This window comes from Haliotis asinina, chromosome 7 (genome assembly GCF_037392515.1).
Source record: "Haliotis asinina isolate JCU_RB_2024 chromosome 7, JCU_Hal_asi_v2, whole genome shotgun sequence".
NCBI classification, from domain to species: Eukaryota; Metazoa; Mollusca; class Gastropoda; order Lepetellida; family Haliotidae; genus Haliotis; species Haliotis asinina.
The window spans coordinates 31418675-31446655 of record NC_090286.1 but is presented as its reverse complement, the minus strand read 5'-3'; the positions used below and the strand labels follow the sequence as shown (position 1 = coordinate 31446655).

The window sequence follows — 27981 nt, the reverse complement described above, 5'->3', positions numbered from 1 at the left end:
TAACATCGATAGGTGATTCGGATACGATGACATGTGCCAACGACCCTGAACCCACGATGCCGTTAGTCGCCTTACGACATAGCTTACTGAAGATCAGCTCTAACCGGGATCTTCAGGGTTGCGTTCCACTGAGTCGCCTCGGAGGACACTTATAGTCACCGGTCATCAGTTATGACCTCTATCTGTACGCTATGATGTACATACATGTGAACAGGCGACGTTTTGTCATAGTTCAACGGAACACACATGCCTTGGACTATATGTGACCTTCCACTTATTCAATTATGTCATGAAATTGGCTTGTGGCATTTCGGAAATATAACGTATATCCGGACTAAACACCCTTTAATCGCGAGCCATTAACCAATTTATCGCGATTACTTCCTGTGGATAGGCACAGTCAAATACACAGAAGTTCACTCTCCACCGCTGACTTTGCCAGCGAAACACCAAATCGAAGGGATGGGGATTGCGTTGCTATGGTTTCTGAGTCTTGTGGTTCATCTGTCCCTGGGCTCTTCGGCGCCAGATGAAGGTTCGTATGCGGTATACTTTAGTAAAAGTTTATATAGTTCATACGTCTTTTCAATTAGACGAACAGGTACAGTATTTGTACAAACTTAAGGGTGAAGGCAAAGTGTTATGGCCGTCGAAGATTGGTAATATGAAGGTTTATCACAACTATATATGGTTCATCCTTGGATTGATAATATTCTGAATAGCAAAAGAAGCGCAAGTTTCGAAATACATAAAAGCGGCTATATTCTTCTATGTGTTCTTTTGTATACAACCTGATTATCGATACCCTTTTCATCATAAAATTTCAGCTAACAACTACAACATAGCTGATATGACATCAACAATCACACTACATCAGAACTGATTTTCACTTTCTGTTAGTATTAAGTTAATAACCTTAAAATTTGAGGGCAAAACGGTATGAACGTAGAAGATTGACATTCGGTAGGACTTTCACAAAATTTCCTTCGGTTCATTGACGTACTATAACGACTAACTGACTGTATGACTTGATGAACAAGTTAGAGCGTAAACCTGTTAATCTTTCAGTGTCACATGTTCATGCTTTGTTTACATCGGCGTGTTTCAAGGCTGTTGCGGTTCATTGTTGTTCGATCTCGGATCATACCATTGAACATTAAAAGATGGCGCCCTTTCTAAACCTTTCCAGGTGCTACTCATTAACGGGTAAAACAAGGACAGACCGATTGTGTAATGTGTCCGATTTGGGGCTCCATGTACACTGGCACAGCCTCACTGTGACGACCATGTCACAAGCGGGCATGTCCACCATCGGGATTGAGAACAGTAGTGCATCGATGACTCATAGAGCCTATCAAACGTGCAAGGAAGCCTTGTTGGATGTCAGGCCAGATTCTCTCAAGTTCTGTTGCAAGGCCAAGGACGTTATCTGGCGGATGAGCTAAACGGCGTAGACGTCAATCCATCTCGTCCCAAACATGCTCTATCGGAGAAAGATCCGGTGAATTTGCAGGTCAAGGCAGTAAGTCAGTATTGTGGTGTTGCCAGAAATCCATAGCAACCCTTGCCGTATGAGGGCCGGCATTGTCTTGAAAATTAACCCAGAGCCATGACTTTGCAGAAACGGAATCGCCACATATCGAAGAATCTGATCCCTGTAGCCCACACCAGCTAACTTGCCCTGAACAATCACCAAAAGAGTTCTTTGGCATGCTGTTATTCCACCCCAAATCATCATGGAACAATCACCCAAGCGATTCCTCTCCAAGACACATGTCTGTGCAGAACGTCCTCCCACGCGTCTACAGGCAGGTTGACGTCATGTTGACGGGAAATGTTAAGCCTGGGCTCATACATAAAAACAACATTTGTTCTCCACCAGAACAAGGGTCTGCGGGCATGATCTCGGCACCACATTCCGCGAGCTAGTCGATGACATTGTGTCAGGATAGGTCGTATGGCGGGACGTCGTGGTCTGATCCCGTGGCAACGTAAACGTTGTCGAACTGTGTTGGGTTGGTCTTGGGATGGTCCAGGCAGTCATCACTGAAGTCTGAAACCTGTGGTGAAGATGGGTCACCCTTATCCATCGGTCCTGTCTTGACGTTGTTACACATGGACGTCCAGAACGTGGCCGATCGATAACGTCATTTGTGTTCTGGTAGCGTCTCACCAGAAGAAATGGTGATCCGGTGGCAGTGGAAATGTGCAGCCACTTGTCGTTGAGACATTCCCCCACGGACCACCCCAATGGCCTCATGACGTTGTGCAGACGTTAGTCTTGGGATGATATGCGTTTCAATAGCCGTCTAATTTTTTAATGATTTCCGAGGTGACAGTATTGTGTGACAATCATTTGCTCTGTTTCTCTTTCCCGGAATGCACGTGCAACAACGTATTGCACGGACGAAACTACTGGCGTCACGGAGCTTTTCACGTGCATGCATGTTGAATACATGTCACTAGACTCTGAGTTTAAATCTTCATGGTTCTACACAGGTTTGATAAATTGAGATTATATATGTATAGTATATGTCTTCAAAAGGTCCGACATATTGCAGATGGTACGTGTAGTTAAGCTCTCCTACCCAAATAATTTTAAAATTCGACAAAGAAACACAACTTCGTATGTCGACGTAACAAATACATGAATTTTAATTTTAAGTTTGCTCCAGATGCTCCACATTACAAGTCGACCTGTCCAAATGGTTGGACGCAGGTGGGACGACACTGCTTCAAAGTCATTGAGGACATGGTAACTGCACTGGACATCTCCGAGACATGTAATCAAAGCGTTGCAACCATTCGTGGCATGGAACAAAACAGCGTCCTGAAGGGTAAAGAAAATACACATTCTTTTATTACATTTCACACTTGATTACTCCGTTCTGTTGTGACATATAAGGGGCACTGCTTAAAGCGTTTGCCCGTGAAGCCAAATATTTCAAGTTCGATTCTCCAAATGGTAGCAATATGTGAACTGTAGCTGAGAGCGGCGTAAAACTAAACTCACTCCAACCGATCGAAACGTTTCTACTGAACAGTGTTCGGCATGTATTGCCTTCCTAAAATACCATGACCGTTCTTTATCCTTCACCTTTATTAGTGAAGTGCTGTTTCTTGCAGGAATTGTCAAGGAACCAACATGGATCAATGCCAAGTACACGCCAAGTGGAGGTTGGGTTGACCCTGTGACATTCTTACCGGTAAGTGGATATCTCCTCATTCAGGAACGTTCTATGGAAGGCTTCACAACGCGTTCTGCATAAGGCTTCTCTAAGCTTCCTAGAGGGTCTTCCCAACGTGTTCTTTGAACGTTGATCACTGGATTGTCGTGTCCGGAGTTGATTATTTACAGAACGCCACAATATAGCTGGAATATTGCTGTGTGTGAGGGATATTAGTAATGGGCTTCACACATTGTTCCTTGCGGGGAATCGAACATAGACTTTCGGGACGAACCCTTTAACCACAAGGCTACCCTACCTCCCCCGTCGGTCACTGAGAGTCCTGAGATGAGTGGTCGTGTTTGGCAACTTGACTCACAGGCCGCTTACCTTTATCAGTATTATCATGATATACGACTGTTGATTGTATGTCATCGTGTCAGAGTTGTTGCTCATGCTTTCAGTCATTGGTTTACATTTACACAGTGACTCATTAAAGTTTTTAAATATAATTATTAGACATAAGGGGGTATTTTAAGTGCTCAGGAACACTCACTTAAATCGTTGCACAATTAGCTGGGGTAGTCTGGTGGTAAAAGCGTTCGTTCGTCACGGTGAAAACCTGGGTTCGATTGCCCACATAAGTACATTATGTGATGCCCATTTCTGGTGTCCCCCGCCGAGACATTGCTGGATTATTGCTAAAAGTGGGGTTAATCTCACTCACTCTTAATTCAGCTCAACTTTTCAAACCCCGAAAGAAAGATCCGCGGCAGCAGAATTTACAAATGTGCCCTGTTGACACCTAATGGCACATGGGACCTAGACGACTGTAGATCACCCACACATCCTACCCTTTGTCAACGCTCTCTTGGTGAGTTAACCCCCAATGAATCCAGACCCATGAAGATCCTGGTTAGAATTGGTCTTCAGCAACCTATGCTTGTCGTAAGAGGCTACAACGACATCGGGTGGTCAGGCTCGCTCACTTGGTTGACACATGTCATCGTGTCCCTATTGCGTAGATGGATGCTCATGCTGTTGATCACCGGATGTCTATTCCAAACTGGATTATTTACAGACCGCCGCCAAAAAATACCAAACATGATATTGCTGGAATATTGCTTAAATGAGCGAAAAACCACACTCGTCCACTCCAAGATCTCCCCTTCGCGTTTTACTTGAACTCATTGGTAATAGGAGGTCTGAGGAGCTTGCTAAGTGCGGCATTAAACAACAAACAAACCAAACCAAACCGATTTAACTAAGACTTAACCTGTATGTCTGGAATGGCCATAACACTAGTGTGATTTCAGGCAGATAAGGTGTCTGGCTAGAAGTCGTCCGATTTAATTGATTTCACCACATATTTAACTTAAATGTGATTGGACAATGTAATGACACGACACTGGTTTACAGCCTCGCCGATAAGCGAGGGTTTTGGTTAAACGAGGTTTTACTGTATTGACATGTGATTGACCTGTCGGTTAGAGTGCGTGGACGGCTGGTACGGAGACAAGTGCATGGACCGATGCCACTGCTTCACCCCTGGCTGCAACAGCACAACGGGGGAATGTCCCTACGGCTGTGAAGTCGGCTGGACAGGTGCAAGCTGTAATATACGTGAGTATAGCTTAGTATACTTGGTAACAGGTTCAATAAATATTGGTATATCTGTTGTACACGCGGGGTTAATTGTAATATACATGAGTATAGCTTAGTATACGTGGTAACAGGTTCAATACATATTAGTATATCTGATGTACACGTGGGCTTTATTGTAATATACGTGAGTATAGCTTAGTAATACTTGTTACAGTTTCCACTACATATCAGTATATCTGATGTACATGTGCTCGAGTTTAACTGTAGTACCTGTACACGTATATAGTTGTAACATGCGATTAAAACGTCAACACCCCTAGGTAAAGCGGCAACGTGGGTTTAGATCGAACACAAGTGAGTAAAATAATAAAATCATGGTTACTTACAGTTTCGATACACAATGGTATTGCAATGCATGTTAGTATATACATAAAATACCTGATCGGACAGCGTACATGTACATACTGTGACGTTACTGGGTGTGACTAAGGTACATTTGAATCAGGAGGATGACGCTGATGGGTCCTCCAAAGACACTATTAAAGACTTAGTGAGACAAAGCACTGGTACACAGCACAATAAACTGTGTGTGTTATACATAAGAGCAAAAGAAAAAAGAAAACAAAACAAGCCAAAAAAAAAATGTTAAAAAATAAATAAATAAAAACTCCCGCATTTTTTTCGAAAAAATGAAGTCTCATAAAAGTAGGCACATTGGAGTCATTAGGATGACGTTAATTACTGGGTGTAACATCACGATACAACAGAATCATTTGGATGACGTTAATTACTGGGTGTAACATCACGATACAACAGAATCATTTGGATGACGTTAATTACTGGGTGTATCATCACGACACAACAGAACCAATAGGTTGACGTTAATTACTGGGTGTATCATCACGACACAACAGAATCAATAGGACGACGCTACTAGGTGTGGTAAGGCTCAGTACTATCAGTTGAGTGACGTTTACTGGGTGTAACTAAACCACACTAGAGTCAATATGATGACGTTACCTAAGATTCCTGACGCATACTAGAATAAATAGGGGGGCGTTACTGGATGTTCGAATGGGTAGAATAGATAAGGTGGCGTTACTTATGTTCTGTCGGCATTGAAGAATCATTGAGCTGACATAAAAAGATTGACGATTAATATTTTGAATGTTTCGACGACTAAAACATTTAAGAAACAACTACGATCTGAATGGTGGACTTAGACAGCAATTTAGTTTCCCATCCTCCAGAGATTCGTTATTGTATACATTCTCCATGTGTTTGGACACTGGAGGCACCAGTGTGCGTTTGTTTCGCCTTGAAATATTTTTGAATATTTTCACCTTTACATTCCAGGTCAAAAGAAGCCTGAAGGTAGGTAGTTTTAATCATACTGTGCTGGTTATCTTCCGTCGATATCCAAGAACCTGTCAAAACACAAATTAAATTAATCGAAACAATTCGTATGTGGATCAAATTTGGACTGGAAATGCGAACAATGAATCAGTGCGATATGAGATATTACAGCGGTGTTAAGCAGCACTCAACATCCAATCACTAATTCACTCTCGACATATCACGTGTACTACTTCACTTTATGTCCTTTTCAGCCAGGTACCATTGCATGCGGAATGGAGCGGAATATCACATGATTCTAAGAGTAGATAGTCACGGAATCGCCTTCAGGGGTGTCAACTCGGTGGACTCCAAAGGAGCAGTCAGCTCAGAGTGTACAAGGGCTAAGTTCACTTTTAACGGAGATGGTGCGATGCTGACCTACATTCATGGCAACGATACGCAGTTTTCTCCCGACTGTTCCGCACTAAAGGTTTGGTGTATATTTCACCTTTTTGAATTTCTTCTATTTTTTTTCATTTTATCTGGATAATATAGGAGACTGTATTTTCATGTTTTTACAAATAACTTACACCGGGTGATGAAAGAAATACTTAAAATTCGGATTATATCACCAGGAAAGAACGGAAGAGACAAATGAAAATCAAGTTGCCTCCAATTCTTGCAGCCATTTCAAAGTGTAGCGGTGACGCCATGGGCGTTCAATGTTGAAATTGGCCCCATGAAACCTGTTTGTCTTAGCAAACGACAAAAAGAGTCGTTTAATTCGATTCGCCATGTGTCGTCGTAGGCGCAGGTGCACGTGATTTCGTTCATTGGTTTTTCTGGTCCAGTATCTGCAGGTTGTTTAACTCTTCGTCCTTATATGAGATACTGCGGTATTCCATTTCATCATCATTGTATTGTGTGCATACAAACTCACAGTCAATACATTCTCCATACAGCTGGGTCATTTTGAAAACTATAGCAATGTTGCCGTTATATACGATGAAAAATATAATTTTGTTTACAGGTCGATGACAATGAACCCGTCTATGAATGGACGTTCCGCCTCCAGCAGCACGAGGGAGTACTTTCTCCGTTTGACACCGATGTGAAAGTAAGATGCAACTTCTCGGATGCTGATGATATGATTATTTCTACGGCTCCTGTTCACGTGGAAAGGTACGCCTATCAAACCTGTCTGTCCTTCACAAATGATTTGCAAAATAATAGTTTCATCTACAGCGTTCTTCCGTCATAACAGGCAAACATACCGGCTAATATTCGAGTTGCTTATTACAGCATGCGAATCCCAACAGTTTGATGCACGTTGCGTGTTACCTCCCTTAACTGAGTCAGCAACCGATGTTTCTCATAAAAACATTTATGTTCAACCGTAAACATGAAGTACACATTCAGTGTAGTCTTGCTATCGCTTGCAATTACTTGCTTTACAGACGACAGACAGACAGACAGACAATAGTTTATTAACGTGTCACTTCTGTACACAAGAAGGATATCCACGCACTTGTAGATACAATTCTTTTATAAAGGTGTACCGGATCATTCAAAGACGAATTATGAGAGACATGAAAAGGGTAAAAACACGTTTTAGCCATATAATAATTCGTGTCTACGTTTTAAAATAAGGAAGCACATTTTGGTTGTATTACAACATATGGTAGGATCGCTAAAAATAAAACACATAAGGTACAAACACACGCAGAGGCAAGTCATGTGTGTGTGAGAGAGAGAGAGAGCAGTGGTTGTGAGTGAAAAATAAGAGATAAATTTTTACAGTAGCCTTATATTTTTAATTACGCAGGCTATAAACAGCCATTCTATGTACACGTTGGTACAGTCTGGACTTTAAACTAAAATAAAACAGGTTTTCGCCGACTTGTCCGGCCAACTTTCCCAGCACAGGAAGCTGAACACATTGACCCCAGTTCCGCACCAAATGTCACCTACTTGACAACACCTGTACAAACATGAAAATAAGTCATGGCGATAAAAATGACAGCACTAAATACATAAAATTGTGGTTAGTTTTAATTACTAGGTGGATGTGCTTTTACAAAACATAAACATCTTACACTATTTTTACCCAATCACGGATGACATATATCTCTCTATATATTCAATCGTTCACAAACGGTGCTCGCTTGGGGAGCATGTGATTCTGATTTAGTGTAGTGGAACCTATAGAGACATACTGAAACAGCCTTCAGCTGCGTCAGAAATGGCCCCCAGTAGCAATGATAGACCATCTTGCCCGAACTGTAAATATCACTCGATACGAGCTACGGCTGAGTTATTGCTCATGTACATGAACCACTGACACTGCTTCAGGAAATCACAACCCCCAGAGGTGGTCACTCCGAGACACGTGTCTGCCAATGTGATGATCGTGGACGCCAAGAGTGGGGAAGAGGTCAGCCAGGTGGCCTTTGGTCAGGAGATCCAGATTGTGGTTCCAACAGCCGCACAGAACGTCTCAGGTACGAACCAGTAGCTTTAATGGTGTTCGGTGTAGATCCCCCTTTCGGCTATTCAGTTTTCGAATAGTCCAAATGCTTCCTAGTGATAATACTACCAATTCTCCGAAACGTTCTTGATGGGTTCGGCTAGGCAACGTTTCCTGGGATAAGTCCCATTCGCTGTTTGGGCTGCGTGTAGAAGGCCCTGATTTGCTGATGTTATACCAGCCTTACTCAGGAAGATTCGCTGAAAGAATGCTCAATACCTATCGCCTGCACTCCAAGTTCACTGTATTCTGACTCCCAATTGTTCGCGACCCGTGAAGGTCCCGGGGTAGAATAGGCCTTCAGCAACCCATGCTTGCCATAAAAGGCGACTCAGCTTGTCGTAAGAGGCAACTAACGGGATCGGGTGGTCAGGATCACTGACTTGGTTGACACATGTCATCGGTTCCCAATTGCGCAGATCGATGCTCATGTTGTTGATCACTGGATTGTCTGGTCCAGACTCGATTATTTTCAGACCGCCGCCATATAGCTGTAATATTGCTGAGTGCGGCGTAAAACTAAACTCACTCACTCACTCCCAATTGTTCGCAGTGTCCTCTGTTCAGCAACTCCACCTCTTGGCGCAGGTAAGGCGTGTCCTGGTTCTCCACCGGCAGCACAACCCTTCTGACACTCTGCTTAATGCCGGAGGCTGCAGTGTTGGGTCCCATTCTCTGTCTAGACTGCGTGTACAGCCTTATGATTAGCCTTACCAGCCTGAATGCCAGGATCATCCGAATACTCTCTGTTCCTGTTATTCTTATTCATAGTAATGTGGCCACTTATATCTCTCTGGTCTCCAGTCCGCACGGGTATGCCCTAAGACATACATCTAAAAGATGAACAATTGTCACTTATTATGGAACAGGTGGGTCTTTAGGTCCAAGGCAAAGGCAGTCATACTTGTAGCGTATCTGAGGCGAAGGAGAGCTCCATAGCACAGCAGCTGAACCCACGTGCACGATCGGCTGAACCCACGACTAGAGGTTGCTCAGGTTGTAAGGTCCAGAATCGCCTATTAAGGTGATATTGTTGGAAAGAATTTGTTTTACAACAAACTGCTATAGCTGAAAATCGAACACAAATGTTCTGCGTGATGTCAGACAAGTATTATTATCAGCTGAAGGATTAATGCAGGATTATCACAGTTTCAGATGATAGGTCAAGAATCGGCCTTCTGTCACCGCGGAACTGTGAGGCTAAAAGTCCTGACGGTCAATTTGTGAGAAAGATGACGGATGAAAATGGGTAAATATTCAAATTTAATTATCATGACATTAGACCCGTGACGACCCGGGTTATAATTGGTCTTCACTAACCCATGCTTGTCGTAAGAGGCTTAAAACGGGATCAGATAGTCAGGCTCGCTGACTTGGTTGACACATCGGATCCCAATTACGGAGAACGATGCTCATGCTGTTGATCACTGGAATATCTGGCGCAGACTCCATTATTTGCAGAACTGTAGCCATATAGCCGAATTATTGCTGAGTCAAACAACAACCAAACCAAACTACAGTGACATTACATTCCAGGCTAGAATTTGTCACTCAACCCTTATGCCGTTATTTGTGCATACTGGATAAAGTTTCCACAGATTTGACCAGATTACACTAACCTACAACATTGTCCAGTGTCTAACAGAAAGTGGTTAATCAAATGGATACAATGTGTGAAGGCCATGTATGGTGTCCACCGCCTTGATATTGCTGGAATATTGCTAAACGCGCAGTAAAAACCGAACTCGCTCAGTGATAACTTTAATAATATATGCCACTTAATGTCAACTGAATGACTACAACAGATGTGCTATGAGTTGAATTATACCCTTGCTTAGCACCGCATTATTTAGACAAATGTCACGAGAGTTCGCTCTGTCCTGCTCTCCCATACGTAATGGTAGTGTGGTTAGTATAACTGTTTAATGGCATGACATAGCATGCGCCCATAAAACACCAAAGAATACTGTTTTCAATTGCAGGTGCGATGTGTACATGGGCATGGGAGGGTACACTTTGACGGGAGAGTCGGGCGAGGAAAGACGCATGAGTTCGACTGCTTTTAAAGCCTTCGCCTTTTCAGGATATTCATCCTTGAGCTTCAGCTGTGACCTCAAACCTTGCTATAATCCAGTCCGCTCTGAGTGCGTCTCGGTAAGAGTGTGATAAGAAACTGTTACATCTTACAGATATTGATAAAATGTTCGTAAAAGTGGTGTGATTTTGCAAAAATGAGATTATTTATGCCAGGAACTCGCACATTCGTACCACAACGAATATACTGTCGTACCCGTCAGTTTCTCAACAAATGTGACAACTTTTAGACAAGAGTAGCTTCCCTTTGATAAAGGGCAATTACTGTAGCAGGCGGCCTGATGCACAGGCGCCCACCGCGGGTCCGAAAAATTGAAAACCTAAATCCGGTTTACTATCCAACCCCCATACTATGTAAACTATATAGCAAAGGGGTTGGAGAGTAAACCGGAACTTAGTTTATCGATCTTTCGGATCCGCAGTGGGCGCCTGTGGCCTGATGGGTTACCGCTTAAGGAGACCTTTGACTTCTTTTGTTCTCCAAACCTACCTTATACGTCATAACCTACCTTATACGTCATAAGAAGTCTCTTAACTCTTCACCCATTAGTTGTTACTTCACTATTTAGTACAGAATCTTTCGTAAGATTTCACTGATTTTTTTTTAGCCATGTGGACGTGATCGATATAGGCGGTCAGCTGATAATCCTTAAAATACTCATCGGGTCAGTCAGAACGAAGGTGAAGGTAAGTGAAACGAGGGGTCGAGACCTATTAATAGAGATAACAAAGAGCGTAGGTTTTGACTATGGAGAATAAAAAAAGAATCAAATTAGCAATCAGGATCAAATGGAAACATTTAAAAAAATATTGAGTTGGAATGTTTTCCACATTCGACATCAAAACGTTTTGTGATCTATCTATTACACACAGGTTGGCAAAACGATGACAAATCAATCAGACGATGCCGGATGTAAACAAACGAAAGGGAGATATCTCTGTTACCCCTTCAACGATAAAAATACCCAATTAAAAGTATTCAGTTGACAACATCTACTAATCCCCATGACACTGAAATTGAACTTTAATCATCCTCAAACCTAATGTTTTGATTGGCTGACACTGGTGGTAAAAAACCTGCTTACAGGGAGTTAAAATGATAATTCCAACTATCGAAGTGGCAACAGAAAGTTCGGCATTATGACGTCACTATCGCCGACTAACCTAATTCAGTTATACAACATCCGTTGGATACTTTTCAGTTGGTTACACCTGTTTTAAATTACAAAAAGAAATCTCATAAAGATCTCCAGACAGCGTGTTTTACACATGATGTTCTCATATACACGTGCACTACTCAAATGAAGCTTAGTACCAACTATAGAAATTATATGAGAGAATCGGATGGTACGTAGATCTAACCTATTTTGAGTTTTATTTAAAACATTTTATTGTGCACCTATTCCACTCAAAACAAATCAAAGACAACCCAATTCTTTCATATTAGGATGTGTAATAAGTCATGTCAGGATGGATTAACTGTTGTAATATGAAAGAATCAAGTGATCCTTAGGTTTTGTGAATTGTGTAATAGTGTAAGGCTTTAATGTGTCGGATTTGATGAAAGTGTCAGCTGGGTTTGCTTGGGTTAAGTTTAGATTGAGAGAAAGGTTGTGAAAAAACTTTTGTTTGGCTAAAATAGTTGTAAGCCTAATTTCGAAACATACTCATGCATTTTGTGTTTTGCTTTTATACATTAGGGCGTTAAATACCCCGCTTTACCAGTGTGTCACACTATTTTTTGCAAATTAAACATATGCTTTCTCTGATCATTACAGAGCTGAGGGTTGTAAGAAGGGGTGCTGGGCTGCAGAGTTCGATAACACTGTTTTAACGAAAGCGTAAGCAAATAAACATAGGATTTCCACGACATATCCTGTATTGTTTGTTTTTTCTTAAAGGCGTGATGTCCTGCACCTATGTATGATAGTGACCCTTTTGGATTCTGGTTGGGAGTAAGGCAAGAGCACGTGATACTAGTACCTTTAAAACAGTTAAACAGCCAATCCAGTTCTATTTGACTTTTGATAAGGCAATTTATATTACTAAAAAGAAAGGGGACATTAATACAAAACTGATATAAAATATTTACTGAGATAACTTTACTATGACAAGGATTGACAGTGTAACAAGGCAGTAGTACATGAGACGACCATATATTTTGTCAGCTGATTGGCCAATACATCCTATGTCATTCCCTGTTAAAATCAATGTTGATATCATGTGAATCAAAGGATATCACTGCAATGATTATATACTGAATTAATAATGAATAATCCATCCAATAGACATTGATATTGAGGACAAGCAAGGGGTTATCTCCTATAATCTAGAAGCATTCTGAATAGAGCTGTCATTGAAACTCCTTCCTCTGAAAGAGAAGGCAAGCAGGCAGGCAGTGAGGAAGAGAGGAAGAGGAACTATGTTGTTACATTAACTGGATTCGTACCAACAGTTAAATGATAAGTTAACTCTTATCCATCACTGAACGATGTATGATTAAAAGTGGTGTCTCAGAGGTTGAGAATATGTGAAAAAGTATTCAACAATAATAAAGTGAATAATATCTGGAACAGTCGACTCAACTAAGACATCAACAGTCATAAGCAGCTGAAGACCCAAAACCAGACGAAAAATTATAACAAGTGTTTTCACAGTATGTTTATTGCCTAAAGATGCACATAAACACAAGGTGTTGGACAAGCAGTCAGTTAGAAGTATTTCTGTAAGGGTTCACCAAGGGTCCTCTCCATGTCAGCTATGACTGTCTGGCAGCGTTTCTCAACTTCTTCATTTTCATCTGCAACAACAGAAAGGAACAGATTCTTAGTGCATGGCGACAGTATTGAGTGGTCGAAATGCATTCCAGCAACCATCATGGTCAAGTGATCCACTTCAAGAAAGATTTAAGGCACTCACCCTCCATCAGCTCAGCTAGGAAAGGAATAGTCTCAGGTAATAGTGGCAAGAAGTCATCCATGAGCTTCTTGTGGAACTCTTCTATCACATCCAGAGCAGCAAACTTGACCTGCACAATCACAATACATCTTGCATTAATTGTATGATCGGTGGCTGTATCAAGTCCGAACCAGACAATGCAGTGATGGACAGCATGAGCATCACTCTGGGCAACTGAGTTTCTATGGTGTGTCCGCTAAGTCAGCAAAACTGACTACCGATCCCGTTAGTTGCATCTTATGACATCCAGGGTTTGCTGAGTATCAATTCCACCTTAGGGTGACATATTTTGCAAGTATGTTAATGCTGAGAATGATGAAAAGCTGCTTTCAACATTTCAGTTGAAATTTCAGCACATCAGGTTGATGCGAGAGTGATACATCTGACAGATTTTACACAAAATGACGACTGAATGCACACCTAACACGTATATAAATTAAAGTGTTTAAACATTGATAAAAGGTTAAACTTCTTGCACATCTCACCTGAGGTGAGGGGTTCCTGGTCTTGAGGAGGATCTGGTAGTTCATGGTGTTCCAGTGGGCGTCATCTCTAGCTGCCACAGCAAACTGAGCAATACACCGAACCAGATTCTGAGAAACTCGACTCTTGTATGTCTCCTCATCTCCCTGTGTGTTCTCGATCTAAAGATCGACAAAATATCATTTATATACATGGTCATTGTGAGTGAGTTTAGTTTTATGCCGCTGTCATAATCTGTTTGCTGTGAAAAGATTTCGATGAATTTCACTTTAAACAGAAAGAAAATCAAATGAAGCGAAATTTACACTGCGACTCCTCATAATTTTACCTTGCCAACTGAACATTCAAATCTCATAATTTTTTTTCAACTTAGCATGAAAGTTGTTTAACAAAGTATCATAGTGTCAAATCGCTATTACTGGTTTGCCATTGATTTAACCTCTACCGCCCCACATTGTCATGTAAGTCCATCAATATACTACTGGAAGGAAAATAGTTTCATCACTCAAAACTGTGTTTAGTTTTGTGTTTATTTGTTGTTTGATGCTGCACTTAGCAACTTTCCATTCTGGACCAGACAATCCAGTGATCAACATCACGATCTACTGATCTACACAATTGGAAGATGATGTGTCAACCAAACCAGTGAATCTAATCTGGATTTTCATGTGTTTGATTTAATTGTAAACTTACCTGGTCAACAATTGGCTGCATGAGTGTTTCAAACCTCTCGACAGACACAAATCCATCACTGTCGTACAGGAAGCACTTGTATAGTGTGTCCAGCACACAGGACAACAGTTGAGTGGACATCTTCCGTGACCGCTTGCCCTTACCGAAGTACTTGCCATCTGGAAGTAACAGGCAAGGTGAAATGGGCCTCAACATCGTACTTATATTCAATCACATGCCGCTCATATGTCGACGTGCATGCATGCGTATGTGTGGCTGCTTGTATTTACTCAAACTTAACCTGAGTTTTATAGTGCTAGCACACTGAGATACCATGCACCAGTTAAGCATGACTACCTTACTCAGACACATTATAGCGATTTTGAACTGACCAGTCTTTGTCATACCCATTAACGCCAAGTGTCACCTTGGGAACAACAAGTACCAAATTTTGATGTCTTTTGGGGATCAAACCTTGACCTTCATCTCGCTGATAGAAACAGATTTTATTACTATAGTTGAGTGAGAGGAGACAATCCAGATAGTCCACATACATGCAGTGATAAGGAGCTACATAAAGTCCTACATACTTGTTAGCTAATGTCTGTAGGAAAACTGAGATAGCCATAGACTACACAAAACTAGGTGTAAATCTGGATGAGTGAGTTTAAATGTAAACTGCTTTTGGCAATATTCCAGCAATATCGCAGCAAGGGACACTAGAAATAGGCTTCACAGCACAATATCTAATGTTATGGCAAGGATGACAAGGATCTAAACATGCTTACATTAGACTGTAGTAGAAAACTGAAGAGTGTACAGATTTTGTTCAGTTCATGAGCCCATTCCATGGCTGGGGTAATAAATAAGATGTGGCCATGTGATTATACGCAGTATGACCTGGACGTTCCCATGGTTGTCCTACCTCCTTTACTGGTGGTGTTCTGGTCCAAGACCTCCCCAGCATGTTTCACTATGTAACCAGCAAACAGCGTAAACAGACTCTTCAACTTGTCTGCCAGTCTGGAGAGACAAACATTGTACACCATCTTACAGTCATCAGATAGCACATGATGACATACGGATTTGTATCAACAACCTGTGATGCAAAAAATATCAGCTGGTAACAGAAGATTAAAGTGAGTGAGTGAGTGAGTTTAGTTTTACGCTGCACTCAGCAATATTCCAGCTTTATGGTGGCGGTCTGTAAATAATTGAGTCTGGACCAGACAATCCAGTGACCAACAACATGAGCATCGATCTGCGCAATTGGGAACTGATGACATGTGTCAACCAAATCAGCGAGCCTGACCACCCGATCCCATTAGTCGCCTCTTTCGACAAGCAGAGTCGCCTCTTATGGCAAGCATGGGTTGCTGAAGGCCAAACCCAAATACCAAACAATTCACAACATCAGCTATCCTTGTTTGGTTGGTTGCTGTGTAATGCCGTACTCAACAATATTCCAGCTGTATGGCAACAGTCTGTAAACAATTGAGTCTGGACCAGACTATCCAGGGATCAACAGCAAGAGCATCAATCTACGCAAATGTCCTATGATGACATGCATAAACCAAGTCAGGGAGCATGACAACCTGTAAGCCTCCTCTTGTGACAAGCATGGGTACTGAAGATAAATTATGAGTCCTATTACTCTGCCTGACCAATTCATTAGCCTCTCATGAAGGGTAAAACTTCTGCCCTGGGAACCCCACTAAGTGGAGTCAGCATGAATCAGCAACAACTGTTTTACAGCTTTTTCAATACATTCCAGTAATAATACATCAGGAATGGGGTTCACTCATCGTACCCAGCACAGGAACAAACCCTAGGTTTTTGGAAGGATAAATGCTTGAACCATCCATCGTCACATGTTTTTTTCACTGCTGAAAAACCCATGCCTGTTGTCTGAGTCAGCTTACATAACTGGGTAGTCAGACTCACTGACTTGGGCTGACATATGTTGTATCCCAACAAAATCAAACATGTTCTTTCTTGTTTAATTGTAATATAGCACGTTGATGTATTAAATGACACCTAAACAAAACAAAGAACATATTCTGAGCAGACATTTGCTAGACTTACCTGTCTGCCAGTCTGTAAAACACCAGGACCCGCGACCTCATATCATCTTGTCGGGTTGCCCAGTCAAACACCTGACACAGAATATGCAACAGGTTGTAATGACTGGAGAATTAACCTTGTCATGAAATCATGGGACAAGTTGTAGCGAAAGTTACAACCACTTTCATTTCGCTTAAACATTGACCACAAGCTCCTACATCCATGCCTTATCTAGGTATCTTGCATAACTTACTTATTCCCAGAGTACCATAATCGGAGTGCACTACGCCATTCCAATGTTCCAGGTGCAGTTGGTGAAAATACAATAATGATGCAACGCAATCTTTGTTCATTAACATTTAGTTGAGCAATTATACCTGTGTCACACACACTGTGGTGAGAACAACAAAGTCATAAATCTAGTGAAGGTATGTCGTATAGGTTTGCACCTCTGATCTTCTTGTGTTGTGATGAGAGATCACTCTAATCATTAGGCTGTGTAAGTAGGACATGACTCATGAGCCAAACTGACCTTGAAGAGCATGGGTCTAAACGTTGCCTCTGACATCTTCATCACCATGGAGATTACAGTGCTGATCACGGAGTCTTCAACTTGGTTTATCCTGGACAGTGATTCCTGAACACATACAGATCATACACTGCTTAAAGTCCTTGATACATCCATAGTTTGACTGTTACATATTGTTAATATTTACCAAACGAAAAGATTCATGGTTGAAAGATGGCAACAGACACCTAAAACAGAAGCCAAATCTGACGACACAACTAGATGTGATGATGTAGTCTTTAAGTAGTTTTAGTCTAAACACCTGTGCCACATCCCCTCCCTGCCATTTCTATCATGTTACTATACATTCTGATACAGAGTAATATGTTTGTTCAGTTCCCACTGAACAGGTGACAGTTTAGATTTCTTACAACCAAAGTAAATGCATGTCCCCATGTGTTGGGTTACATATTGAACTGTTGACCCTATAGGCTCAACTTGAAACAGTATGTTCTGATGATTTAGCTTGGAACAGTCTGTCCTGAAGACTGACCTTGGAATAGTCTGTTCCGAAGACTAACCTTGGAACAGTCTGTCCTAAAGACAGACCTTGGAACAGTCTGTCCCAAAGACTAACCTTGGAACAGTCTGTCCTAAAGACAGACCTTGGAACAGTCTGTCCTAAAGACAGACCTTGGAACAGTCTGTCCTAAAGAAAGACCTTGGAACAGTCTGTCCCGAAGACTGACCTTGGAACAGTCTGTCCTGAAGACTGACCTTGGAATAGTCTGTCCTAAAGACTAACCTTGGAACAGTCTGTCCTAAAGACAGACCTTGGAACAGTCTGTCCCAAAGACTAACCTTGGAACAGTCTGTCCCAAAGACTAACCTTGGAACAGTCTGTCCTGAAGACTGACCTTGGAATAGTCTTTCCCGAAGACTAACCTTGGAACAGTCTGTCCTAAAGACAGACCTTGGAACAGTCTGTCCCAAAGACTGACCTTGAAACAGTCTGTCCTAAAGACAGACCTTGGAACAGTCTACCCTGAAAACTCACCTTGGGATGGTTTGTCCTGAAGTCCAGACAGGTGAAGAAGAAGGACAGGATGTCGTTGTGGAAGCTGGCAAGGTCCTCTCGGTTCATCTCCTTGATGTGGGCCTCTAGCAGAGACATGAGGCACTCCAGACATTCCTGACAAGATACACTGTGGTTAAATCGCTGCTACAATCTTTAGGATCAATCCAACAGAGATTTACATCCATGTAGTTTTGAAACCATTTAACATGAGCCTTGTTTGGGTTATGATCTTTACATGGGGCTCAACATGTATTAATCTAAAAATCAGTGTTGAATTACTTTACAACACTCAAACACATGGCCTCTCACTGTATGGAAACATCAGTATATCCAGGTATGTGTGTCCTCACAGTCAATTCTGTTTGAAGCTCTTCTTGAAATGGAAAGCAGCTGACAGTTGATGATTTGATCATGAAAGCTGACCTAACCATACAACAAAAGCGAGTGAGTAGTCTTCCACCAACATCATGGCCTAGGGACACCAGAAATGGGCATCACACATTATAGCCATGTGGGGAACTGAACACAGGGCTTCAGCGTGACAAGCGAACACCTTAACCACAAGGCTACCCTACCGCCCAGTTTCCATACAAAGTTGCAATCGTTTGAACACAAAAAAGCACTCGTAACCCTGGGAAAAGATTTACAGTAGCAATACACACAACAGAATGCCCATTAAACAAGTAATACATACTTGATGTTCTTCAACCAAGTACTCATAACATGACACTACAGTTGGAAGGATGACACGTGTTGGTAAGACCGTGGCCATCGCATGACTGAAAAAGAAAGTGGACTATGTTTTGAATGAAACACATACCATCAGTATGACACCTGCAGTCAAATTGAGATTCTAATACCTGTGCACACAGCTTTGGATTGTCCTATACCAATGGAACAGAGCACAATTCTAAGAAATAGATATGACAAAGTCTGTACATTTGGTGATGGGGCTGTTGCATTGGGTATTTCAGAAATGTTGCCTGACCAAAATCAGTGAACCGACAAAACTGACTGGCAGACAAAGACATCACCTGCCTAAGCTCCTGCTCTTAATACCTTAAAGCAAGATGTAATGAAAGAAGGCTATACTAGACAGCATTATGTGAATGGTCTGGTTTTCAACTGCAGTGAGAGTGATGTTGATGGCCTTGGATTCTATTCCAGCATCTTATGGCCACTACAGGCGATGAAGTGAGAGAGTGAGTATGGTTTATCGCAGATTTTAGCAATATCACGACTGGGGACACCTGAAATGGGCTTAAGACAGTTTACCCATCTGAATAAATGCTTTAACCACTACCTGACAGCCCCTACAAGCCACAGAAACACATGGCCAACCAAACCAGTCTTACCGAATGGCTAGAAGACGCTGCTGAACTTGTGGCTTCTGAGGAGACTCCCCTCCAGACAGGAGGCAGTACTGGAAAAACAAACAATCACACTGAAGTATCTGACAGTAAAAGCAGAGACTTTTCTCCTAATACCTATTTTATGTGGAAAGGCTCTGTAAGAATCTGCCAGACACTAACACAAACAAACACATTAGGAGGTTTTAATGTATTCCAAACATTGATAAGAAATAAAATAAGAATTTAAATAGATAGTTCATTCATTCATTCATTCATTCACTCATTCATTCATTCATTCATTCATTCATTTGCACTGCAATGGACGAGCATTCATTTTAATAATTTCAAATAATATTTGCAGTAGTCTTTATGAGTACACACAGTTGCAAGGAAGGTAGTATCTCTGTATACTGACGTGTTTGGTGATGTCGAGGATGTAGGGACTGAGGAAGTGCGGCAGATTCTCCACCACCTTGCTGATGACTGTCACACAACTCTGCAGCAGCAGCTCATTCCTACAACACACGCAGTCAGTGAACATGTGGGGCACTCATGCAGGCAGTCAGTGAACATGTGGGACACTCATGCAGACAGTCAGTGAACATGTGGGGCACTTATGAGGGCAGTCAGTGAACATGTGGGGCAATGATGCAGGGAGTGAGTGAACATGTGATGCACTCATGAAGGCAGTCAGTGAACATGTGGGGCACTCATGCAGACAGTGAACATGTGGAGCACTCATGCATGCAGTCAGTGAACATGTGGGGCACTCATGCAGGCTCTCTCAATGAGAATGGTGAATACCTTTTTGAGCGAGTGAGCGAGTTTAGATTCATGCCAAACTCGGCAATATTCTAACCATATGGCAGCGGTTTGTAAACAAATAAGTCTGGATCAGACAATCCAGTGATCAACAGCATGCACACTGAGCTACGCAACTGGGATATGATGACATGTGCTAACCAAGTCAGCAAGCATGACCACTCGATCCCATTAGTCAGGTTATTTTCAGTGACCCACTGACGTAATTATCACAGCTACATTTCCCTTTACACCAAAGTAACAGACCTTGTGTCTGAGGATAGTCAGGACTGAGTATCATTCTGCACTGACAATTTTTGTTAAAATCCACATCAGCTATTTTGTAGCTATATGTGACAAGTATCTGGAGATATTTGTTGGATGTTTAACATTGTAATATTGAGATGTCAGTGCACCCTGTGAATAATCAAAAGGGGTATGAGACAGTTCATTAGTTGACTATATGAGCATTGCAATCAAACCCATTACTTTAGAATTGACTCAGTTGTATTGTACGTGAAACCTCTAGTGAAGCTCTATATCTCTTTCTGTTAATCCAAAATTATTGGAAATATGAGACTTTTCAGTGTTATATTTTGCTGGTTCTGAGGAGATTTCTTACACCTTTTGTCACGGCAATTTTTAAAAAATAACACAAAAGAGTGAGTATAACAGAACTCTGATCAGTATTTTCAGTCACTGCTTGTCAGCTTTGCACGTGAGCCTAGTAGAGAGTGAATGCAGTGTCAGGTCTTAACTTATTTTTCAACCAATGGGCACAAGCATGCTGCTGATCCACCTAATAATATCATCAGGAAGAACTGAGGATTCATGAGCACAGGTTTCTGGCAAACCCAAGGGAAGTAACTCTGGATTACTGGCCATCAATACAGATTTCCATGAAGATATTATAATTCAAGTAAATCCTTCAAAACAAACATATAAATCTTGACAAATGGTGGCAAAACAGAACCAGATTCGCCACAGTGTTTTGAAAATCAAACTTGTACATAACTTCAGTCTCACCTAGTCAGCTCCTCAGTACGACCCAATATCTTGAGGAGTTTGGGCATGAAACTCGGCAAGTGGGGAATGACATGAACCTTGAGGTCAGCCGAGATCTCCCCAACACATAGTAAGGCACATGCCAACACATTCGGGCTGTCCTTCCTTTTGGTCAGTACCTTGCAGGTGAGCTGCAGTATCTGAAATGTAGGACACGTCACAGTACCGTATGTGTCTTTCAACACAGACCCATCTAGAGTATGGAATATAAGTTATCTGAGGAATATTTCAGCAAATGTTGGGTCAGGTCTGATGCCGAAAAAACAATCATGAGAGCGAGACCATTTTCAGTCCATGCTGTTTTCTGCCGTCTGCCGTACCTACCCCTTTATGTTCTCGTGGAATGTTTAGCACATTCCAAAACTAATGTATAACTCTGTACATAAATCTGCAAACTTTTAAGGCAAGTTTCTTTGTTTAACACGAGTTGCAGAAGAATTCCTGCCACAAATTAGCATACTTGATGGATTGTGGCAGAAAAATGCACAATTATGACCTAAAGTATACATTTGAATCACAGATGTTCTGTATGTTGTTTTATACTAGAATCCGTTTGCTATTCTTCCTTTATCATGGCTGTATCTGATCAACAGAGTCTGTAACTGAGAGCTATCAAAGTCCATGTGACTTTCAATACCACATACCTTGATAAACCTGTCAGGGTGTTTATGACCAAGCAGACGGCACAACACCTTTAGGCTGTAGAGAGCTGTCTGACCATTGACCCCTGTCTCTTCAAGGTCATCCGAATCGAGAATTGTTTGTTTCACTATAGCTGACAGTTCATCCACCAGCAATAGCAGAATGTTCTCCTGAAGAAATCATACAATTTATTTGTACACAACAGCATGTCATCCTGATTGTCAAAGCAGACAGTATTCTAGGTTTCCCCACACACAGCATTGAGTATAAGGCTCACCACTTACAACGTCCACCATCAACAATGTCCAGAGTACAAGGTTCTCAACAAACTTTTAATGCTCCCCACTAACAGTGCAACCACTAATTGATAATCAATTCCATAAACTGTAAATATGTAGATCTTTGCACAAACGAAGCCATGAAGTACTGGAGATGGTATCCTCAGGGAGCACATACACACACTCATACAGCACACTGACCTGTTCCTTGTCCACTACATCTTTGACCTGCTGGAGACGGGAGTTGAGGAGCTCCATGGCCTTACGCTGGACAGTGGGCAGGCTGTGCTTCAGAAGCCCTGATATTACCTCCACAAACACGTGGTCCGGCAGCAGGCACGTGATCTGGAGAAACAACAAGTTGTCGAACATGTCCTTGAAATATACAGTTGTGATTAGGAGATGGATTTGGAGATCCAATATTACATGCAGGACGGTGGGGTAGCCTAGTGGTTAAAGACACTGTTTCTCTTGCCCACATTGGTACGATGTGTGAAGCCCATTTCTGATGTTCCCTGCTGTGATATTGCTGGAATATTGCTAAAAGTAGCGTAAGACCATCACACTCATTTACTTTACCCAACCTGACATCAAACTGCAACTTGTTTCAAAACGTTGATCCCATAACCCAATACAAGTTTCTTCCTTCCCTTGAGCACCTCTGGACCTGGTTATATTGTTAACAGTCAAAAATATCTCTTTCATGTCAGATTCAGGAAAGACAACCAATATTCTCATGGCCACACAATAATCAAGGGACGACAACAATAACATTTGTGCTTGTACACAATCAACTAAACATTTGGAATCATCCTCAGTACGCTCTTAAAACAAGTATGGACTGACGGAGACCTTTTCTGCACCACAATCATGACATCATGCATTAAAACCCAGCCAGCTTGTATGGACAAATGTTGGCCGACCATCAAAATTTCTACATTGCTCAATGAGTCCTGATGGCCATAATGATATTGGCGGTGCCTTTGTCTGCAGTGGTACCACAGGTATAAAACCCAGGTAATGTATCTACACGCAAAAATGTACCCTTACAATACAGAAGTGTTGCCAGTATCCTAAACAGTGGACAAGTCAATATTCCTCAACTTTAAACTGAAACTGTAGGCAATTGTTCCTGTTTGCCCTATTAAAACTGATACAGTGCATAGAAAAATATTTATCACTGTGTATGCTTGTCTCTTCTATCAAATGCACCTAAAACGAAACAGTATGAGTTTGACTGTTCCATGGATAAGATGGTATAACCTTGGAGTGGACATGTTATGCCTTCACATTTTGGCTTGGGTATGTTTCTGTATAAGAAAATAGATGAAACAAATTGGGCAAATGTTATCAAATACCGTCCACTCTTAATGCTTATTGATAAAATTCTGGTACAAGGCCTCTAAATGTGGTGGCAATATCTGACAGCTGCAGGGGAAGTCTCACTTTATCGATCATGTCATAAGCCTTGTGCAGGTAGGCCTTCCAGAAGCGAGATGTGGGTTTGTTTTGGTGCCTGTCCACGGCAATGGAGATCTGGCTGATGTACTGAAGGAGGGTTTCCAGAAGAGACTCAAAATTCTTCTGCAGAGATTTCTTCCCCTCTTTGGCAGCAACCTTCAAACAAAAAGACACCTCTCACTCAACTACAACAACTCGGACCGTGCAATGTTACTGGTAAACAGCATATAACAGTAATGTACCTTGTGATACATATATCACGCTATGGTTGAGTTTCTGCAATATAGTCGGTCATACATAGTTAGCTCCCTTCGAATTATCTGCCCTTGATTTCCAAAGCAACAAAATGCACTCTATAAGTGCCAAATACACTTTTATTTCTGTTGTTTTCAAGTTACAATATACAAGTGGAAGCGTCTTTATACAAGTGAAATCAGTCTTACTATTTGTCAGTTCTAATGGGTCAGCAGAGACAGTAGATGGTTTCTGAGTGTCTAATTAAATAACTGGCGAGGAATCAGTACATGAATTAGATAATGTTATTTCATCAGAATGTGTTTGGGAACATTGGGTTCTTTTGTCAGGTAAAACGAGTGCTTCAGTCAACTTAGGTTGTTTAATGAAGTAACAATCAATTGTCGGTGAACATTTTGCAGATTTCTTACTCGTTTATGCACACAACAAAAGATGCAATGCTTAAGAGGTAAAACAATTTCAAAGACTAGTCCGTTGATGTTGCCTGTAGACTAAGCAATGTTGGACTTAAGTGTTTTGAGACTTTACAAGTTGCATTCGGGTGCCACGGTACTATACCAGGAACCGCCCTGGAAACATGACAACAAACGGAATGTAATGTTTTTAAACATCATCAGTTATGAAACTTTGTTTTCAAGTGTAACATGTAAGCTTTTTGTGCTATGCTGTCTGGCGTTTTTTCACTGTCTGGCTGTCCCTTTCTTTGCACTGCTCCCCAGTAACAAATAGTGAACTGTGTCAATACTTCATTGGTCTGTTTTGGCATGGACTATATCGAAAACCATTGGCATATAGCCACACACAATGGGGACATGCAGCCTAAAAGCATGGTCAACAGCAATGAGGAAGAAGATGTCACACACAGACAGCCATTATGAATTTCTGATACGTGCACTTTGGCAGAAGAGTTCACATCAGTATATCACAATATGTATTACAGTGTGTCTTAAATCATGGCAACGTAACAATATTACAACATTTCTTAAATTATTGCAATATGTCAAAATATGTGCTAGGGACAAATTTTATGGATGAGCAACTTCTTTAATAAGGTGAAGCGACGTTGCGATACAGCTTCTTGTATCGTTGTTAAGAAAGTATGTGCTCATCCATAAAGTTTGTCCTTATCTGATTCACCAACTTTTAAACATGCCACTAAAAGAAGACACAATACGAGAATCAGGGCGCTATCCAGCTCTAACAACAAGTAAACATACCATTTCAGCATGACATATACATCTTACTTATCAATAAATGTGAAGCCATAGCCCGATTAAAGTTCAGATTTTTAAATTTTCAACGGCAGAAACCAAATAACCAATTGGTAAACAAACACTTACCTATATGGCTACTGCCTCACCATTTATTTCATAAAAGAGTTAACCATAATGTTTCTAAAAGACAAGTAAATTCTGGCTTTACCGATTAACCTAGTGTTTCCAAAAAGGGAAAAACTCCTCGAACATCCTCCTACCTGTGACAAGAACTGCTGATGAGAGAGAAGCGAGACAAAGAGATGGACGCCAGCATACTTGAAGTGCCGTAGCTGTTTGGCAGTGTGGAAATGTACACTGAAGATCTCACTGTCCTCCTTCTTCAAGGCTCCGAGGGACTGAGGGACACTCTTGGCTTTGATCACCGTGTCTGAACATAAGCAAGTTTGAGTGAGTGAGTGAGTGAGTGAGTGAGTGAGTGAGTGAGTGAGTGAGTGAGTGAGTGAGTGAGTGAGTGAGTGAGAGTGAATTGCCACACCTTACTCAATCAATAAGTTGCTGTCAAATGTTGAAACATTATAAGGGGTAAGTCAACTTGAGAGATTTGGATCCATGACCATACGTTCCTGGCACCCCTAAGGGATGTAACTCTGTCCAGCGAGTTACTCTGGGACACCTGGGACACCTCGGACACAGTAACAAAAATGTTTTCATTCATAATTGTAAGATAATCAGGTAACATACCATCTTTGTCATCTGGAAGTTGGGAGATATATACAATAGCATCCCGGGCCGCCATCAGCTGGGTTGCAGGTGAGAAGGAGGTTGACAGAATAAGAATAAATTCCAGTTCTGCCGGTCCTATAGGTCCAGACATCTGGAAATATGAACAGATTTATTGATCAATTGTTTGACTGTTGTTCAATACCACACTCAGTATTATTCCAGCTTTATGGTAGTGGTGTGTAAATAATTGAGCCTTGACCTGTTATCCAGTGATCAACAGCATAAGCATCCATCTGCACAACTGCGATACGATGGCATGTGTCAACCAAGTCAGCAAGTCAGGCCACCCAATCTTGTTTGTCAACTCTTATGACAAGCATGGGTTACTGAAGATCAATTCTAACCCAGATCAGATGTGTCATATAAAATTAACCAGGAATGTTCAGAAACATGTTCAGGGATACATATTGGGAGACATCCTGGGATATGCCCTTGGATACACCTCCAGGCTCCATTCCACAGACCAACTTACAGCTATGATGATCACACCCTATGATAATGTAAAGGAGATACAATCACTAAAGTGTTATGATGCCTTTGTTGAAAAGGGCACAGGAATATGTCTCAGAATACATTCAATGACACCTAGGATCCAATGGTTCGTAAACTGGGATTAACTCATTACACATGGTTCAAAATTAATGCTTTGAGGTAGCAAATTTGCTATTTAAAACCAGTTTTGCTATCTGAAAAAAACCCCACAGAAGCAACAACTTGCTATCTGGTATTCCTTGGTGAAACAGCTTCAATTAGCCATCATTTTCAAAGAAAAGATGTCCACTTTTACACTTTCGATTGCAACAGATAGAGACACTGGTTTTTAATTTTAAATAAATGCTCATCATATGTTTTCTTGGCACTTACACATTGCAATACTCGTATAATTGTGACAATACGCCTGTAAGCAGGGTACATTGAAAATAATAGAATAGCGCTTAGCCAATCAGAAAGCGACATTCATGTGTGAGGTAAGATAAAGTGTTGTGTACCAATACAAGTAAAGATATTATTTTTGCATAACTTGATAAACATCAGTCTGCAATGGTACTGAAGACACTATGAACTGATTATATGATATATGTTATGCGACAGGACAAAATGCTGCTTCCAGCATGGGACTTTGCTACTTTAAAACAGGTAGCAGATACTTGCTACTTCACAGAAATGAAATTTTAATGATAAAATTGACATTTTATTCTTATCCTGACTCTTGCTTTATTGCTTATCTCCCCAGCCTTCCAAACGGTCAGTGGAAACTTGAATACCTTCAAATTCCCTAGAAGCAATTGTACAATCACTCACCTTGAGCCACCTCCCTTTTCCCACAAAAAGCACCCACATCACAATGGACATACCAAACCTCACTTTCTCTAATATATGCCTCCACACAGGCCTACGGGAAGTCCGAGTGGTGAGAGGGGATGGTTGGGAGCTCTTCATCTCATGAGTCAGGATGAGTATAAAATATCAGTTTTCTCATACAAATTAGATATGTTTCCTTATCCTGAATTACACTCTATGGCTCATTGAATCTGAAGGAAAAAGCGGCAGGTCAACCACCTTTGGAATTCCCTGTTAGACTGTACTCAGATCTGTATTTGCTTATACACCCTGTAGAGAGTGAAGTTTGGTG

General features: G+C 41.4%; 2 protein-coding genes across 4 annotated transcripts in view; one reads left to right on the top strand and one right to left on the bottom strand.

Moving 5' to 3' along the window:
* The first annotated feature begins 414 nt into the window (after window positions 1-414).
* On the top strand, window positions 415-12605 carry LOC137291045 (uncharacterized). 3 transcript variants are annotated; one of them, XM_067822315.1, is made up of 13 exons: window positions 415-535; window positions 2676-2837; window positions 3127-3206; window positions 3906-4041; window positions 4659-4790; window positions 6129-6146; window positions 6383-6600; window positions 7141-7292; window positions 8463-8611; window positions 9787-9886; window positions 10620-10791; window positions 11340-11418; window positions 12510-12605. In XM_067822315.1, the coding sequence occupies exons 1-12, from the start codon at window positions 463-465 to the stop codon at window positions 11382-11384; spliced, it is 1437 nt and encodes a 478-aa protein (XP_067678416.1). In that variant the 5' UTR covers window positions 415-462; the 3' UTR covers window positions 11385-11418; window positions 12510-12605. The 3 variants fall into 3 exon arrangements, with proteins under 3 accessions (XP_067678416.1, XP_067678417.1, XP_067678418.1); XM_067822316.1 differs by lacking the exon at window positions 415-535 and adding an exon at window positions 2415-2564 and having other exon boundaries at window positions 12510-12603; XM_067822317.1 differs by lacking the exon at window positions 415-535 and adding an exon at window positions 2455-2564 and having other exon boundaries at window positions 2666-2837; window positions 12510-12603.
* Window positions 12606-13377: 772 nt separating this feature from the next.
* The window catches only part of LOC137291042 (HEAT repeat-containing protein 1-like), a 53471-nt gene continuing 38867 nt past the window's right edge, over window positions 13378-27981 (bottom strand). Inside the window, exons 29-45 of the mRNA XM_067822301.1 lie at window positions 26307-26439; window positions 25823-25992; window positions 24079-24249; window positions 22834-22977; window positions 22357-22524; window positions 21674-21852; window positions 20262-20361; window positions 19850-19917; window positions 19189-19273; window positions 18474-18608; window positions 17441-17545; window positions 16930-17000; window positions 15770-15867; window positions 14866-15023; window positions 14175-14333; window positions 13651-13759; window positions 13378-13531 (exon numbers count right to left, since the gene is read on the bottom strand). Of these exons, the coding sequence (XP_067678402.1) occupies window positions 13443-13531; window positions 13651-13759; window positions 14175-14333; window positions 14866-15023; window positions 15770-15867; window positions 16930-17000; window positions 17441-17545; window positions 18474-18608; window positions 19189-19273; window positions 19850-19917; window positions 20262-20361; window positions 21674-21852; window positions 22357-22524; window positions 22834-22977; window positions 24079-24249; window positions 25823-25992; window positions 26307-26439 (2142 nt within the window). The 3' untranslated portion in view covers window positions 13378-13442. The remainder of the gene's footprint in view (window positions 13532-13650; window positions 13760-14174; window positions 14334-14865; window positions 15024-15769; window positions 15868-16929; window positions 17001-17440; window positions 17546-18473; window positions 18609-19188; window positions 19274-19849; window positions 19918-20261; window positions 20362-21673; window positions 21853-22356; window positions 22525-22833; window positions 22978-24078; window positions 24250-25822; window positions 25993-26306; window positions 26440-27981) is intronic.